The 18,968-nt window shown below is 31.8% G+C and overlaps 1 protein-coding gene across 1 annotated transcript; it reads left to right on the forward strand.

The window, feature by feature from the left end:
• The first annotated feature begins 14,903 nt into the window (after positions 1-14,903).
• LOC105640580 (Leucine-rich repeat protein kinase family protein) lies at positions 14,904-18,927 on the forward strand. The gene is made up of 2 exons (XM_012224933.4): positions 14,904-15,353; positions 15,566-18,927. The coding sequence occupies exons 1-2, from the start codon at positions 15,287-15,289 to the stop codon at positions 18,808-18,810; spliced, it is 3,312 nt and encodes a 1,103-aa protein (XP_012080323.1). The 5' UTR covers positions 14,904-15,286; the 3' UTR covers positions 18,811-18,927.
• The last annotated feature ends 41 nt before the right edge of the window (positions 18,928-18,968 follow it).

Here is an 18,968-nt window from a genome sequence, read left to right on the forward strand (position 1 = left end):
ACACGTTAGTCGTTATAGGAAAAGAAGATTCTTCGAAGCAAAAACAACAATTGTTATACGCTACTTTGTACCAAAAACAAACAAAAGTCACAAGTCATTGGTCTAAATTTTGCATTGCTTTGCTGGAAACAAGAGTCTTGGGATCAATCTTAGCTGGTGAATGATTTAATTTTTGATTCTTGGGTCTGAGCTTTACAAAATATCACAAGTTGTGTCTGACAATTTGTGCATATTTATAAATGTACCATATTAATAATATCTAAATTGCTAAAATGTTCTTTTAAGAGCATTACAGTTTTTTTACTCATATCGAGTCTGACACAAGTTGTGCCAAAAATATTTTCCGATTAATAATTGCATATGCATATAAAATGAATATGATGTCTATGCAATTGGAACTTTGGTCCTTTTTAGGGTGAGCAAACTTTGTAAAAAATCAACAATCGAATCAAATCAAATTATTTTCGATTTTTGGTTGGTTATTCGGTTTTTAGTTTCGGTTTTAGTTTGTAATCTTCCATAATTTCGGTTTTCCGTCTTTTGGATCAGTATTCTAAAATATTTATTTTCTATGTAAAACCAAACTAAATCGATCAGTTTGGTTCGATTCTAAATTTATTTCGATTTAGATCAATTTCAAAGACGCTTTATTTTTTATTTTCGGCATTTGCGGTTCAGTTCTGTTCGGAACCCCACACACCTAGTCCTTTTACATTTTTGAAAGCTAAATTTCCAATAAAACAAAAGCATACATCTCAATCTATTACTCTATATGGCAACCATTTGGCTACTTCTCATCAATTAAGGACTACTACCTTCCATAATATATACGTTAGCTATCTTTTTCTCTTCCCCTTTGGCATCTTATATTCACATTACTCTGAAGAAATTAGTAAGTCCATTGAGTTTTTTTTTTTTTTTTCTTTTTTTTTAATTAAAGGGAGTTTAATAAAAAAAAATACACTATTTTGTAAAATAAATTTTAAGAAAACATTGGAAATAGTGGCTTGGGTCTACCAATTCCCCCTCTCTTTGCCTTGTATTTAAGTAGAAACTTTATAAGGCCGTGTTCGGCGGTCAAAACGCTAAACATTACTTTTTATAGTGTTCGATAACATAGCGTTTGAATTAGCTTTTAAAACTTAAGATAACGTTTTATAAAAAGTTAACTCATCGAACGTTTAACTTTTAGCGTTACATGAAAAGCAACTAAAATAGCTAAAAGCTATTAAAACAGCTAACAATTATCAAAAGAGCTAATTTTGTCGAACACTCCCTAAACATTTGAAGTAATTGAACCATACTGCAACAATATTCTATTTATTTAATTTAATTTTTAAATTTTTCTAATTTTTTATTTAAATTTAAATTTCTTATTTTTTTTATTTTTTTATTACGCAAGAAAATAAAAAAACTTAAATACTTTATTGTTATTGCTCAAAATGGAGCAAATTGATAATAAATTCAAAGTTTATATTATAGGGATTACATTCAACATTTGTCCATTGTTATTTTTTAATATAATAATATGATATGTGATTTTTTTTTTTTTTTTTTTTTGCAAGATCGAAAATGGATTTCACACGCTAAATTTGTCTAAATATTGCGCACGTGCCTATCTTCCTTGACCAAGACTTTAAGTTTAATCAACTCTTAACCACTACATCAATCATGAAATTAGACCCAAATAGGTGTTATGAACAGTGAACCAATAATTAATTTCGATTCTTAAAACGTGAATCATGCATGTAATTTATTATTATTATTATTATTATTTTAAGGTTGGGCCTAGGCATTTAATTTTGCATAATATGCTTAATTTTATTCAACTTTTCATTTAAAGTAAAAATGAACTTTTATATGATTAACTTTTAGCATTCGGTGCTAATTGAAATTATATAAGACGGTGTTATCGAAAGGATTTTATCTGAATGTTATATTTAGTTCGAGCATAGAGACAGGCACGCAAACTAAAACAAATAAAAAATTATTTTTATTTTGCAATACATATTATTTTGATTTATTTATCCTTTTATTAACACGCAATATTTGATTCATAAGAACTAAGTTTCAATTATTTTGTTTCGATAAATGACCAAATACCAATATAACAAAAAGAAATTCTTGCATAGAATTTGAAACGACCCGAAAATTTAATTTCGTAGAATTTTCATTTAAAAACTAAATTTTTTATTTTCAACCAATGAGATTATACCGGCTAGTATTTTATTATTGCTAAACTGGACCCATTAACCAATTTGATTTTTCGAAAACCAAGCGAAAAACTCGAAAACCAAGCAAATTGAGCCGAATCATTGAATTAGACCAAACCGGTTCGAATCGAACCGGAATGGTCTAGAAGCCCCAAGATTTTTTTTTCTTTCTTTTCTTTTTTTCTTTTTTTTTTTTTCTTTTCTTTTTCCCTTCTTCTTCCTGGAGCCAGCGCCATGCGCGCGACCCCCCCTCCCCCTCCCCTTTTTTTCCGACCACCCGAGACCATCGCCAACCTCGTTGTCGCCTCCTCACTGCAGCAGCCCTCGCCTCCCTTCCTCTCTCTCTCCTTTCGTTTCTGGCGTACACTCACAGCAGACTTGCGAGTTTGTGATCGGGAAATCGCGTCGCCTCTTTAGCTCAACTCTCCGGCGATCGATCGACTCCAGCTTCATCCCCGTCGACGGTGTAGCTCCGCTCTCCCCTTCTCCATCGTCGTTCATCTACTGGTGCAGCAAATCGCAAGGAGTTGCGATATCGTTCTTCGGCAGGGACAGTGGCATTTCCTTTCTGTCTTGCACTTTTCCGACATTTTCGCAACTGGGTAAGCAATTTCCAACCTTTCTCTTAGTAAGGTAAGTTGATTAGTGAATTTGCCAGCCTGTGTGCTATGAGATTAAACTGGAATTTAGGAATTTTATTTTTAATTATTCCTTCAAATTATTGTTTGATAGTGTACATATGAGGTAGTAGGTCTAATATTTGCAACAGATTGGTTAGTTGGTGTGCAATTTAAGATTTTAGCGTAGAAAAACTACGAATCTGTGTAGTGGCAGCAAATATATTAAATTGTTGTAGAAGACAAATATGGATGAGGAAGTGTATTTTTTTTTTTATTTCCAGGTCGATAGATATTCATAAATGCTTATTCATATTCAATAGATGATGGTTCATGGATCATTAAATGGAATTTCGAGATCTTAATTAATAACAAGGAAATGGAAGAGTTTATAAATTATAATTGCATATAATTATTAAAGATATATATATATATATATATATATATATATATATATATAGTTACACTAGAAGGGTATAAACGTTAAGCCAATATAAATTTGCAATTGTTTATCTACTTAGTTATTTGCTTAACCTTATAAAGTAAAGTTAAAATTTTGTATTGGTGATTAATTATTGATGTTGTTAGTTGGATGATACGAGATACTTAGAACATAATGTGTAAATTTGAATAGAGTAAAACTTCTTGTTCTAATAAGTGGTAACTGAGGTTAAGCTTGAAGTCTTACATGCCTAGGTACCAATGAAAAGATATGGAATAAGAATTAATCGTGAAAGTTAATTATGCACATATACTTGTATATACATACATATGTATCCAATGACTGATAAATGATGTTATTTAGAATACGAATTAAGCTTGTGCAAGTTGTTATGGATGTTAAATGGCGATATTGTTATTTAAAGGAGGACGGGTATTCGATTGATTGATTGCCCGACGGATGGGCTGTGTGTATTAATATATATATTATTGTGATATTTAAACAGGTAGATAGTCCTATTTTTAGGGGAGATGCTGCCGAAATTTCGATAGAACTTAGACTAGTTTTAAGTAATGACACAATTAATAAGTCTATTTAGATTAATTCTATAACTTAATAAATATTAAATAGAATGCTCTAACTATTTAATTATTTTCATTATTATTCATCGAATTATTCAATTATTTATTTATTTCCATTATTATAATTTATTTAATTGTTTGTTTATTCTTAATATTATTTATTTATTTATTATCTTTATTATTCATTTAATTATTTAAGTATTTAATTATTTTCATTGTTATTGTTTATTATTATCATTTATTTTATTGTTGTTATTTATTGTTAATGGTCTTTATTTAATTATTTAATTGCATTTGAGAATGGATGTCTAATTGTGCATTGCATTACGGTGTTCAACTGATCAATATGTCTGCATTTGATTGCAATGTTTGATTAATTGTGTTGTGAAAATGCTATGCTTTGTTTGTGTGGAATTGGGATGAAGTGGACCACCATGGGTTTGTGAGGACGGTCTGTGATATGGATCCGGTTATGATATGATACTTGACCGTCGGCCGGGAAAATGGGAGATCGGCGCCCCCTTGTGCACCTGATGATATAGATTATATGGGAATTCACAGGATGGCTTCTTGTTGTTGCGCACCTGATAATCTAGATTTGATTGTAGCCCGCAGGGTGGCCTCCTGTTGTGAGCACTTGATGATCTAGATTGGATGGAGACCACCGGGTTGCCTCCTGTTGGTATGGAAAAGAAAAGAGAGAATGGAAAAACAATGAGAGGACTGGTAAGTGAGGATTAGACCAGTTGGCCGTATGGGGGATCGGCTCCCTGGTGCACATGTATGAGAGGGCGAGCCATGTGTGAGGACGGCTCGTTGGGGTTTCAGGTGGTGCCACTGACTAATTTCCACGTGATGTGATTATATGAAGATGTTTATGATTGTGAGTGCTAATGATATGTCATTTGTGTGACTGGCTGCGTGAGCATATAACTAGTCGGATGACTAGATTGATATGCTTACATATTTGTGTGACTGCGTGTGTGTGCAATAATTATTACTCCTTAGAAAACTCACATGTCTTGTTTAAATTTTTCAGGAAGTAAGTTTCTCTTTAATTCGGTTAAGCTATGTTCCTTCGTCGCAGAGCTATAAAGAAAATTTTCCTAGACCAATAAATATTTTGCTATGTGTCTAGATGTATAAAAATCTATGTATATCTATTAGTTAGTGACTCCGCAGTTGTAAAATTTGTATATAATTAATCGTGTATTAACATAGACAATATATTTATGTGAGCTCATATTAAATGTGGTGTATTGTTAATTGGGCCCAAACTATGGAATGTTGTAGCTAATAAATTGGGCCGAGATTTAATAAAATCTTGAGATTTATTTCCTACAAACATGGGCTGAATGTTTAATATTATATTGAGATAATAAATTTTTTGGTGTTTCAGGCTTACTACGGGCCTCGGGGGCCTTAAGCTTACCTGGGCCCTAGTGCCGGTCCGGCCCATGGAATTGGGTCGTGACAAAGTTGGTATCAGAGCTTAGGTTAGGGTTTTGGGACACAACTGCGGAGTATAGGAAATTTCTTTATGTTGGGATCGGCCGTAACCAACATAAGGAAGGAAACTTTATGATTTCCCTCTCTAGGGATGGTGGACACACTAGACCCTATGAGGTGGGAAAACCCACACCTATTGTGAAGATCCATAAACTATAGAAGAACTAATTGAGGATTAGAGTGCAAGTAATGGATAGTAGGATGAACCCATCACAATACCTGTAGGGGCGAAAGCAATTATCAACCCTTAAGCTAGGGAATAGAGTAATACCTTATGGTAGTGGATTGGCCTGATCACCCAGTACACTACTTTTCATGTGAACTCTATTCCTATCAGTGAACAGGATAGTGTAGAGAATAAGTAGGTTTTCTAATTGTATGGTGGATTGATGAATTTTGGGTGATTAGGAATCGGTATTTTAGTATTCAGTTCGGCTACTGAATTTCTTTAGGATTTCTTTTTATTGTTTTATTTACTTGATATTGATATTTAAATTTTAAACCCCATTTTTATTTTGAATTCAAATTGTGTTATGATAAATAAATTGAAAATTGATTATTTATATAGAAAAAAAAAAAAATTATTTTTGAAAAATTGTCTATTTATATCACAGGGCCGGTGGGATAAGATAAAGGGGTGGTAATAATAATGATAACAATGATATAGGTAAGTAGGTAGTTCGCAGTCAAGATAGAAACACGAATGTTGGAATGGTCAGGTAGGCAATTTTGGGTACAGAAGTTGAGTTGCTACTAAATTAGGAGTATAGGATTGTTTAATGTGTAAGTAAGAAAGATAACAATAGAAATGAACTTGGATAGTTTAAGGGTAAGACATAATAGTTGACAAATTGTAATATATATATATTAGGAGTTAGTGGTAGATAAAAAAAAAAAAAAAAAAAAAAAAAAAAAAAAAAAAAAAAACCTTACTCGACTTGAATAGGAGAATATTGATTGATTAAGGACAAATGAGATAGGTAAGTTAAATATACAGTTGACTCAAGTTAGTGATAGGTAGACGTATGGCTAATTAAGACATTTAATTAAATGTTAAGACTGTAGATTAGAAAAATTCTAGTCCATGATATGGACAGAAAAGTGAAGTTATTAGTATATATGCATTCGACGATAAGAAACTAATGAGATTGGTTTGGTGTGATATTTGGGTGTTAAGATGGCATTAGGTTAGGACTTACGAGATTTTCATAGAAGACATTAGTATTGATGTGTATTAGATGAAAGAGTAAGTAATAAGTCTTAGATTGAAATGTTGGTGATTAGATAAATCACGATTAACAAGGATTAACAGACAGTTATTTCGAAGTGCCCTATGATATAATAGACAACGGAAGTCGTAGACGAATTTTTTTTTTTCTTAAAGTTTTGAATTAAAGTAATAAGTTTTTGAATTTTTGATTAAAGAAAAGTTTGAATAATAATATATGTAAATTAAACGAGTTAAATCTTGATATTAGAAGTAAATTAAATTTCAGTCGTTTTGTGTTTGTAAACTATATGTTGGGTTTTCATGAAGGAATACTTAGTGAAAATTTAAATTTTCAAAAAAAAAATTATATAATTTTGAGAAATATATATGACATATATTATGCATCTTCTTGATAAATCCCGTTTTATTGTAAAAGTTTTATTCAAAGAAAGATTTTCTAAAGAGATTTCAGTAGCTGTCTGAAGATAGTAATTGGAGAATTAGACAATAAGCTTAAGTTTCTCGTAAACTTCAGCCAAGTGGCACTAAATAGGATTGTTGGCAATAGAAATTCGAGGTTATAGTAATAGACTTAAGTTTCCTGTGAGTTTTAATCAAGTGACAATAAATGTAATAGATGGTTGAACGAATACATTTTGAGTTATAATGAAACCTTTCATTCATTTATTCTTGGATGTCAATCAAATGATAATTTGTTTGTTAAATATCCTTACATGCTTTCTTTTCTAGTTGCATTCCTATTTCTTGCTCATCTCTAAAATTCGAGGACGAATTTTTATAAGGAGGGAAGATTGAAACGACCCGAAAATTTAATTTCGTAGAATTTTCATTTAAAAACTAAATTTTTTATTTTCAACCAATGAGATTATACCGGCTAGTATTTTATTATTGCTAAACTGGACCCATTAACCAATTTGATTTTTCGAAAACCAAGCGAAAAACTCGAAAACCAAGCAAATTGAGCCGAATCATTGAATTAGACCAAACCGGTTCGAATCGAACCGGAATGGTCTAGAAGCCCCAAGATTTTTTTTTCTTTCTTTTCTTTTTTTCTTTTTTTTTTTTCTTTTCTTTTTCCCTTCTTCTTCCTGGAGCCAGCGCCATGCGCGCGACCCCCCCTCCCCCTCCCCTTTTTTTCCGACCACCCGAGACCATCGCCAACCTCGTTGTCGCCTCCTCACTGCAGCAGCCCTCGCCTCCCTTCCTCTCTCTCTCCTTTCGTTTCTGGCGTACACTCACAGCAGACTTGCGAGTTTGTGATCGGGAAATCACGTCGCCTCTTTAGCTCAACTCTCCGGCGATCGATCGACTCCAGCTTCATCCCCGTCGACGGTGTAGCTCCGCTCTCCCCTTCTCCATCGTCGTTCATCTACTGGTGCAGCAAATCGCAAGGAGTTGCGATATCGTTCTTCGGCAGGGACAGTGGCATTTCCTTTCTGTCTTGCACTTTTCCGACATTTTCGCAACTGGGTAAGCAATTTCCAACCTTTCTCTTAGTAAGGTAAGTTGATTAGTGAATTTGCCAGCCTGTGTGCTATGAGATTAAACTGGAATTTAGGAATTTTATTTTTAATTATTCCTTCAAATTATTGTTTGATAGTGTACATATGAGGTAGTAGGTCTAATATTTGCAACAGATTGGTTAGTTGGTGTGCAATTTAAGATTTTAGCGTAGAAAAACTACGAATCTGTGTAGTGGCAGCAAATATATTAAATTGTTGTAGAAGACAAATATGGATGAGGAAGTGTATTTTTTTTTTTATTTCCAGGTCGATAGATATTCATAAATGCTTATTCATATTCAATAGATGATGGTTCATGGATCATTAAATGGAATTTCGAGATCTTAATTAATAACAAGGAAATGGAAGAGTTTATAAATTATAATTGCATATAATTATTAAAGATATATATATATATATATATATATATATATATATATATATATATATATATATATATATATATATATATAGTTACACTAGAAGGGTATAAACGTTAAGCCAATATAAATTTGCAATTGTTTATCTACTTAGTTATTTGCTTAACCTTATAAAGTAAAGTTAAAATTTTGTATTGGTGATTAATTATTGATGTTGTTAGTTGGATGATACGAGATACTTAGAACATAATGTGTAAATTTGAATAGAGTAAAACTTCTTGTTCTAATAAGTGGTAACTGAGGTTAAGCTTGAAGTCTTACATGCCTAGGTACCAATGAAAAGATATGGAATAAGAATTAATCGTGAAAGTTAATTATGCACATATGCTTGTATATACATACATATGTATCCAATGACTGATAAATGATGTTATTTAGAATACGAATTAAGCTTGTGCAAGTTGTTATGGATGTTAAATGGCGATATTGTTATTTAAAGGAGGATGGGTATTCGATTGATTGATTGCTCGACGGATGGGCTGTGTGTATTAATATATATATTATTGTGATATTTAAACAGGTAGATAGTCCTATTTTTAGGGGAGATGCTGCCGAAATTTCGATAGAACTTAGACTAGTTTTAAGTAATGACACAATTAATAAGTCTATTTAGATTAATTCTATAACTTAATAAATATTAAATAGAATGCTCTAACTATTTAATTATTTTCATTATTATTCATCGAATTATTCAATTATTTATTTATTTCCATTATTATAATTTATTTAATTGTTTGTTTATTCTTAATATTATTTATTTATTTATTATCTTTATTATTCATTTAATTATTTAAGTATTTAATTATTTTCATTGTTATTGTTTATTATTATCATTTATTTTATTGTTGTTATTTATTGTTAATGGTATTTATTTAATTATTTAATTGCATTTGAGAATGGATGTCTAATTGTGCATTGCATTACGGTGTTCAACTGATCAATATGTCTGCATTTGATTGCAATGTTTGATTAATTGTGTTGTGAAAATGCTATGCTTTGTTTGTGTGGAATTGGGATGAAGTGGACCACCATGGGTTTGTGAGGACGGTCTGTGATATGGATCCGGTTATGATATGATACTTGACCGTCGGCCGGGAAAATGGGAGATCGGCGCCCCCTTGTGCACCTGATGATATAGATTATATGGGAATTCACAGGATGGCTTCTTGTTGTTGCGCACCTGATAATCTAGATTTGATTGTAGCCCGCAGGGTGGCCTCCTGTTGTGAGCACTTGATGATCTAGATTGGATGGAGACCACCGGGTTGCCTCCTGTTGGTATGGAAAAGAAAAGAGAGAATGGAAAAACAATGAGAGGACTGGTAAGTGAGGATTAGACCAGTTGGCCGTATGGGGGATCGGCTCCCTGGTGCACATGTATGAGAGGGCGAGCCATGTGTGAGGACGGCTCGTTGGGGTTTCAGGTGGTGCCACTGACTAATTTCCACGTGATGTGATTATATGAAGATGTTTATGATTGTGAGTGCTAATGATATGTCATTTGTGTGACTGGCTGCGTGAGCATATAACTAGTCGGATGACTAGATTGATATGCTTACATATTTGTGTGACTGCGTGTGTGTGCAATAATTATTACTCCTTAGAAAACTCACATGTCTTGTTTAAATTTTTCAGGAAGTAAGTTTCTCTTTAATTCGGTTAAGCTATGTTCCTTCGTCGCAGAGCTATAAAGAAAATTTTCCTAGACCAATAAATATTTTGCTATGTGTCTAGATGTATAAAAATCTATGTATATCTATTAGTTAGTGACTCCGCAGTTGTAAAATTTGTATATAATTAATCGTGTATTAACATAGACAATATATTTATGTGAGCTCATATTAAATGTGGTGTATTGTTAATTGGGCCCAAACTATGGAATGTTGTAGCTAATAAATTGGGCCGAGATTTAATAAAATCTTGAGATTTATTTCCTACAAACATGGGCTGAATGTTTAATATTATATTGAGATAATAAATTTTTTGGTGTTTCAGGCTTACTACGGGCCTCGGGGGCCTTAAGCTTACCTGGGCCCTAGTGCCGGTCCGGCCCATGGAATTGGGTCGTGACAGAATTACATCAGGGGTGAGCAAACTTTGGAAGAAACTAAAAACCTAACAGAACTAAATTATTTTCAGGTTTTGGTTCGGTTATTTAGTTTTCGCGCTTCAGTTTAAAATTTTTCATAATTTTGGTTTTCGATCTTTGAATCGATTATTTTAAAATATTTATTTTACGAGTAAAATTGACCTGTTTGATCGAATTAAACCAATCAATTTGGTTCGGTTTTTAAATTTAATTCGATTTGATCTGATTTCAAATAAAATGTATTTTTAATTTTCGAGTCTTGCGATTTGGTTCAGTTGGTTTGCACACCCCTAAATCACATAGTATAAAAAATCTTATTAGGACAAAGGAAATTTAGCACTTTGCTTTCTTTTCTGATATGTTCTTTTTAATAGGATTTGAGGGGCACCATACTACTCAAACACAATATGTTAGCTTAGGCTTAGCTGTAAACCAATCTAATATAGGAATTTTAATCAATGCCTTTAATTTTTTTGAGGCTCCTACAAGATTAGTGGGTAATGAAGAAAATGTTCAAAAGACAGCCGGATGGTAAGAAAATTCAACTTAAGCGTGTGCAACAATTCTATTTAAATATATAAAATTTCAATTGCAATATCATGAAATTTATCCCTCTATTTAGGCAAAAAAATATTCTCCCACTATCTAATGCATTATACATTTCAACTTTTAAAATTATATTTATTAACAACTTATAAAAATAATTTAATTTGTAAAATTATATCAATTAAATACTTATTGAATAGTCGAAATATGTGAAAAAAAAATATTATTTTAAAAGTTATAATAACCTCATGCCAAACCAACTTTGCAAATAAAAACTAAAAACACCAAAAAATTATTATTACTATTACAAAGAGATGTATAATAGGAAATTTGTTTTGAATGATGTTCAATAGTTTAAGAATATTTTCATATTTATTTCAAATTTCCCAATATCAAATTAAGAATAATGTTAAAAGGCATCTACTTGTGCCATCTCTATATTGATCCTTCTTTCATATTTATTTAATTCTACTAAAATTACTTATCTCTTGAAATCCAAATATGGAAAAAATCATTTTGCCACCTAAAGTTTGACATTTTAATCGATTAAGTCCTCTTGCTTTAATTTGAATCAATTAAAAATCTAAGCTCATATTTTTAGTTAATTGTATTTCCGACTAGATGGTTTTAAAAAAGAATCATTAGTTAAGATCCTTTAACCAAAAAAAAAAAAAAAAAAAGTAAACTCTAATTGCAAGTGTTAGGTTAAAGAATAAGATAACAACAAAGGGTTAATTTGCCAACTCTAATCAATGATTTAATTGATTTATACAAATTTAGATATTTAAATGATCTAAAAAAAAATGAGACCAACATTTAGGGACTAAAATAAATTTTTTCCAACTCCAAATACTATTCTCTAGTCCATAGCCTCATAATTTTGAAAGCAAGTTCACTAAATACAACATGATGCAATTGAAAGCTAAATAAATACACATATAGTTTTTAATTAAGTTAATTAATTTTACTATTATGGTAGTAGGAGAAAGGATAACAACAACCCAACAAGAACTTAGCAATCTCACCCATTAACAAAAAGAATTCAAATACTCAAATGGTTGACAATTTTGGAGCCATCATTTGACTTTGACTTCCTCATGATTAGTTCTTGTTTGAGCGTGACAACCCTACGAGTGATTGGATAGTTTCTCATAGGATTTATTGAATCTTGATGGGTGATGAGACGTGTTTTCTTGGATGCCTCTTGATCTTTGCTCAAGTGGGTCCCTTTTAGATAAAAAAATGACAAATCCATACACATCTCTGTGTGTATTGCATATATAGGATTCCCTTTCAAAGGTTGTGGTTGTGGAGAAGCTGCCCAACGACTCTTGATGGAAGAACATCATTTTCTTTTGACTAGTTTCCATCTAACACAAAGGGTTTATAACATACATACATAATCCATAATGTCTTTTTCTAATGGCGTTTTGTGTGTGTTTGTGTATAATTCCAAGCACACAAGTTACAAATAATGTTTTTGTTGCATCCATTGATTGAGTACCTTCTGAAATTATCCATGTCACATTGATATTGTGGATAGTGATCTGCACTGGCAGTGCTACAATTTTAGCATACTAATACAATTATAATTTTTATATACAAGTTAAAATAAATTAAAGGCAGTCCAATCCATAAAAAGCATAATAACAATTATAAAATACTTATATTATAAGAAATAAAAATTGAACGCATGACTTGTTGATCTATAGTAATTATTTATATACATATTATCACATGACATATTATTAAAAATTAGGATGTATTACTTTGGATATCCAATTCACCTCTACTTGTTTAAAGTGGATTTTTAGATATTAAATAAATAAGTGCGGAGCCGATAAATATATTAAAATTATCATTGAATTTGAATATTTATATTTGTATTTTAAAAGTATATATTTTTTTTTTTGAAGAATAAAATGAATTTGAAGATGTATAATTACAAATGACAAGTCCGTGCTTTCATAATTTATATTTAATGAAGACTAATGTTTTAAAGGTATAGAAAATATGAAAACATAAAAAAAGATTTGAAGAGAATATAAGATTAAAGAAAGATAGATCTTAAACGAATGATTAAGAAATAAATGCCTGAATAATAATAAAAAAGAAATTGAGATTTCCGAGAGGTAATAAAAAATAAAATATAATTTCCACGTCGTCATTTGACTAGGACTAGAACTAATCTAATCTATTTTTATTCGTTTATCACTGTCATTAGCCGTCATCTTTACCTAGCTATTTTTATTATTATATAAAAAAAAAACTAATAATTTTAAGAAAGGTCGAAGTCTAATAGCAATGTACACCCTCTAACAGTGGCGGGCCCCAGCCGGTAAGTCTGATGAAAAATACCTAATTTTCCTATATATGGTATAAAGTTTAGCTATTTCACGCGGTTGCTATTGATTTATATTAAATAATGTAAAAAAAATTTATAAAAAAAATATTAAATAAAAACATTTCTCTTCGTTTCAATATATATATATATATTATTCTATTCATTAATAAATGCAATTAAGGCGTTTATGATCTTTTCTTAATTATAAAAAATAGGATTAGCAATGTGCTTTAAATTTTCTTTAAGAGTTTAACTCTGTAAAGTTAAAAAAAAGTTGAATGAGTGAATATATATTTACTTTGTAATTTTTTTTTTAAAATTTGGTTCCCTTTTTGCTTCAAGAGAAATTAGGTTAAAGCAACTTCCCAAAAGTTATACAAATTATATGAAGTTTCCATGAAATTTCTAAGCATGCATAACTTTAAGACTTGATTAAAAAAAAAAGATTAAAGACATAAAAGAAAAAAAAAAACTATATATATACATAAAGAAAGTCTTCCCTATACTTTTCAATAGTCTTAGTTAACAAATTTCCAAGAACCAATTAATTCCCATCATAATAATTAATAAAACAAAATAATTTTTTTTTGTTGATTTTATTTCCTCATGGTCGGCAATAAAATAAAATTTCTCCAATTTTCTATTTCCAAAGGAGACAAATGGTGTTGTAATGTTGACTATTGTGTCTTCTTGTATTAATATATGCAACTAAAAACCTCCATATCTTTGCATGGAAGAAACTTAGTGGTAGTTAGAGGAACCAACTAATTATTTTTTTTAATATTAATTTGTTTCCATAATTCTTTTATTGAGATATATTAAATTTTTAATAGAAGTTTGTTTCACTTAATTTTCATTTTATCATTCATTAATGTCAAAGATTAGCAATAATCTTTGAAAAGATTATGTTGGAATTAAGATTTTTGTGTGTTTAACAACTTTGACGAAAATAGTGTTAAAAGAAAAATAGAAGAATAAAAATACTCGAAAAAAATAAAAAAGATAATAATTTTATAAAAATTTAGATTATTTATTTATAATATCTGGAGTTATAAATTTTTTATAATATTTAAACTGTGACATTGCCGACTGAGCCACAGTCAATAATATTTTATAAACGTGTTTTTATATAATCGTGTTTTCGTATTCAAATTTGTACTACCAAGAACAAATAAGGAAAAACCCAACAACTCGAGAAACATCTTCAAATAAAAAATAAAACAAAATAAAATAAAATATATATTAGCATAGAAAATCATAAAACCTTTGTAGAGTCAAATCCTTAGCCAATATAACATGAACCGGTCAACATCGGCGGCCCAGCGGCCCCTGATTTGTTCGCAAGCCTTTCCTTTTGTTCCTTACAGTATTCAAAGAGATACCAAAACTGTTCAAAGTACAAACCAAGCCATTGGTAGACCAGACTCCATTGGATTAATATATCCTTCATCACCATATATATCAAATTTCTTTTTTTTTTTTACTTGGTTATAAAGTTGAACGAAAAAATGTTAAAAAAATCGAAAACAGCAAAAGAGCAAGCATTTCTAGAAATTTGCTTTCGTCTACCTGCAGGCCTTGTACATCCACGACATTCAAGTGCTTCTAAATTTAGAATATAAATATTTTTTCTTTTAGATGCCTTTATTATTCTCGATGGAATTGTAACAGAGATTCTCTATTCATAAACAACAACAGCCTAAAAGAGAAAGAGAATAAATAAAAGGAGAAGAAGAAGAAGAAGAAGAAAAAGAAAGGTAGTTTCAAGATTAATGATGCCAGAAGAAGAAACTGATTTGTGGAGAGCTGTATTATTCATATTCTTAATCTTGATATCAGGTACTAATCTAGTTTTTTTCTTTAAATAATAAAACACTTAGTTTTTTAAAGTTTCTGCCTTTCTGGGTTAATTTTATTTATTTATAATGGTAATGCTGTTTGCAATTCCCAAGAATATAGATTCTGTTTGTTTTTAAGGAGAATCCCAAATTCCCAGTACGAAAATTTTAATAACTGGAAGAATCTTGATTTCTGTTAATTATTTATTGCAGGTGCAGTGGTTGCTGCAGATTCTCTTGAAACAGACAGAGAAGCACTGCTAAATTTCAAGTCATTTCTTTTAGAGAAGAACACTGTAAATAGAGGGCAATATTATCAATGGGGACAGTTTAGCACAAATCCATGTAACTGGTCTGGAATCATTTGCACAGCTGATGGTTTAAGAGTTAGTGGCATCAACCTTACTGATAACAGCATTTCTGGGGAGTTATATAACAACTTCTCTTCTCTAACAGCTCTTTCTTTCCTTGATCTTTCTCGAAACTCTATCGGTGGCTCATTTCCTGATGACTTGAACAACTGTCAAAATTTATCATATCTTAATCTTTCACATAACATTCTTCAAGGAGAACTCAAGTTGACTGGCTTGAGAAATTTGCAGATTCTTGATTTGTCTTTGAATAGGATTTTTGGGAATATCCAGTTTAGCTTTCCTGCAATTTGTAACAAGTTAGTCGTGGCGAATATTTCACAAAATAATTTTACCGGTACAATTGATACTTGTTTTGATGAGTGCTTGAAATTGCAGTATCTTGATTTGAGTTCAAATTTTTTTAATGGAGGAATATGGAATGGATTTTCAAGGCTTAAGGAGTTTTCCGTAGCTCAAAATTTTCTTACTGGACAAATTTTGGGGTCAAGTTTTGGTGAGACTTGCAGTCTAGAAGTTTTGGACTTATCAGAAAACAATTTCACTGGTGGGTTGGCAACAGAGATAAAGAATTGTAGGAATTTGATAATTTTGAATGTGTGGGGAAATAAATTTACTGGTAAAATACCATCTGAAATAGGCTCAATTTCGAGTCTTGAAGCTTTGTATTTGGGAAACAATAGTTTCTCTCCAGTGATTCCTAAGTCTCTTTTGAACTTAAGCCGTTTAGCCTTTCTGGATTTTAGCAGAAACAGTTTTGGAGGTGATGTGCAAGAAATTTTTGGAAGTTTTAAACAAGTGAAGTTTCTGGTATTGCATGGAAATTCATATACTGGTGGATTATATTCTTCAGGTATTCTCAAGTTACCTAGTGTTGTTAGATTAGACTTGAGTTATAACAATTTCTCAGGTCCATTACCTGTTGAAATTTCGGAAATGCCAAGCTTAAAGTACTTGATTCTTGCTTATAATCAATTTAATGGCAGCATCCCTAAAGAATATGGAAATTTGACAAGTCTTCAAGCTCTTGATCTTTCCTTCAATAGCCTAAGTGGGTCTATACCAAGTTCACTCGGAAACTTGAATTCTCTCTTGTGGTTAATGCTTGCTAATAATAGTCTAACAGGTGAAATTCCACGAGAATTGGGAAACTGCAGTAGCTTATTATGGGTAAACCTTGCTAACAACGAGCTTTCAGGGAAAATACCACCTGAGCTGGTCAACATAGGCAGAGATCCCACACCAACATTCAAGTCAAATCAGCAGAATGAGCGAATAACTGCAGGGTCTGGTGAATGTTTGGCAATGAAGAGGTGGATACCTGCAGATTACCCTCCATTTAGTTTTGTATATATACTTCTTACTCGGAAAAATTGCAGAAGCCTATGGGATAGGATACTTAAAGGTAGTGGCCTTTTTTCTGTATGTGCTGCAGGCTCTACTATTCGAACACTCAAAATCTCTGGCTATCTTCAACTCAGCGGAAACAAACTTTCCGGTGAGATTCCTCAAGAGATTGGTAAGATGCAGAGTTTCAGCATGTTACATTTTGGTTCTAATGAGATTTATGGGAAGCTGCCTCCTCAGGTTGGAGAGTTACCCCTTGTAGTACTAAATGTAAGCAAGAATGGGTTTTCAGGTGAAATTCCAACTCAAATTGGAAACATCAAATGCTTACAGAATCTTGATTTGTCCCATAACAATTTTTCTGGCACTTTTCCTGTAACCTTGAACAATTTGAGTGACTTAAGCAAGTTCAATGTCTCATACAATCCTTTGATTTCTGGTGTCATCCCATCAACCGGACAATTAGCTACATTTGAGAAAGATTCTTATTTTGGTGATCCATTCTTGATTCTTCCAAAATTCATCAACAATTCCACAGATGATGTTTCTCCTCCTAAAGTTAGAAAGGTTGACAGTACTACAAGGCGGGCTGTCCTTTTTGTGCTTTTAACGCTGACACTAGCTCTCTTAATATGTGGAGTTTTATCAGTTATAGTTTGGATGTACGGCAAAAATAAATCAAACTCACCAGCCTATCTCTTGCAAGAAACTAAATACCGACATGACATGGCATCGAGTTCAGGCAGCTCATCTCCATGGTTGTCCGATACAGTTAAGGTAATTCGCTTAGACAAAACAGCATTCACTCATGCTGATATTTTGAAGGCAACTGGAAACTTTTCAGAAAGCAGAATCATAGGCAAAGGAGGATTTGGCACAGTGTATAGAGGAGTATTGCCTGATGGAAGACAAGTAGCAGTTAAGAAGCTGCAAAGGGAAGGAATTGAAGGCGAAAGAGAATTTCGAGCAGAAATGGAAGTCTTAAGTGGAAATAATGGCTTTGGCTGGCCTCACCCAAATCTTGTAACACTATACGGTTGGTGCCTTGATGGTTCAGAGAAAATATTGGTTTATGAGTACATGGAATGTGGAAGCTTAGAAGACCTTGTTTCAGATAGAATAAGACTAACATGGAGAAGGAGAATTGACATAGCCATTGATGTTGCGCGAGCATTAGTCTTTCTACACCATGAGTGCTATCCTGCTATTGTCCACCGCGATGTCAAGGCTAGCAATGTGCTTTTACACAAAGATGGGAAAGCAAGAGTTACAGATTTTGGATTGGCAAGATTTGTTGATGTTGGAGATAGTCATGTCAGCACAATTATAGCTGGCACTATTGGGTATGTTGCACCAGAATATGGTCAAACCTGGAAAGCTACTACTAAAGGCGATGTGTATAGCTTTGGAGTTTTGGCAATGGAACTTGCCACAGGAAGACGAGCTGTGGATGGTGGGGAAGAAAGTTTAGTGGAATGGGCTAAAAGGGTAATTGGAAATTCTCCAAATTCACAAATTATACCAGTTGTTCTACTAGGCTCTGGTTTAGCACAAGGAGCAGTAGAGATGTATGAGCTATTGAGAATTGGAATAAGGTGCACTGCAGAATCTCCACAGGCAAGACCAAACATGAAGGAGGTTTTAGCTATGCTAATAAAGATTTCAGGCACAAGACAGGATTTTGTGTATAGCTTATCTTCTTCATTTAATTCAAGTTCTATATATAGGGTGTTGAATTAGACATACATAAACATGTAAATTAGACAGTGTTCTTTTTTTTTTTTTTTTTTTTTAATCTGATTATTCTTCTTGTACACAAGCATTTTTCATTACAAGAATTGAAACTGTTAATTTCTTAGATTCTTTATTGGTCCTTCGTATGAATTTCAGTCTCAATT

This window comes from Jatropha curcas, chromosome 10, assembly GCF_041381405.1.
Source record: "Jatropha curcas cultivar XTBG-Jc1 chromosome 10, XTBG_Jcur_1.0, whole genome shotgun sequence".
NCBI lineage: Eukaryota > Viridiplantae > Streptophyta > Magnoliopsida > Malpighiales > Euphorbiaceae > Jatropha > Jatropha curcas.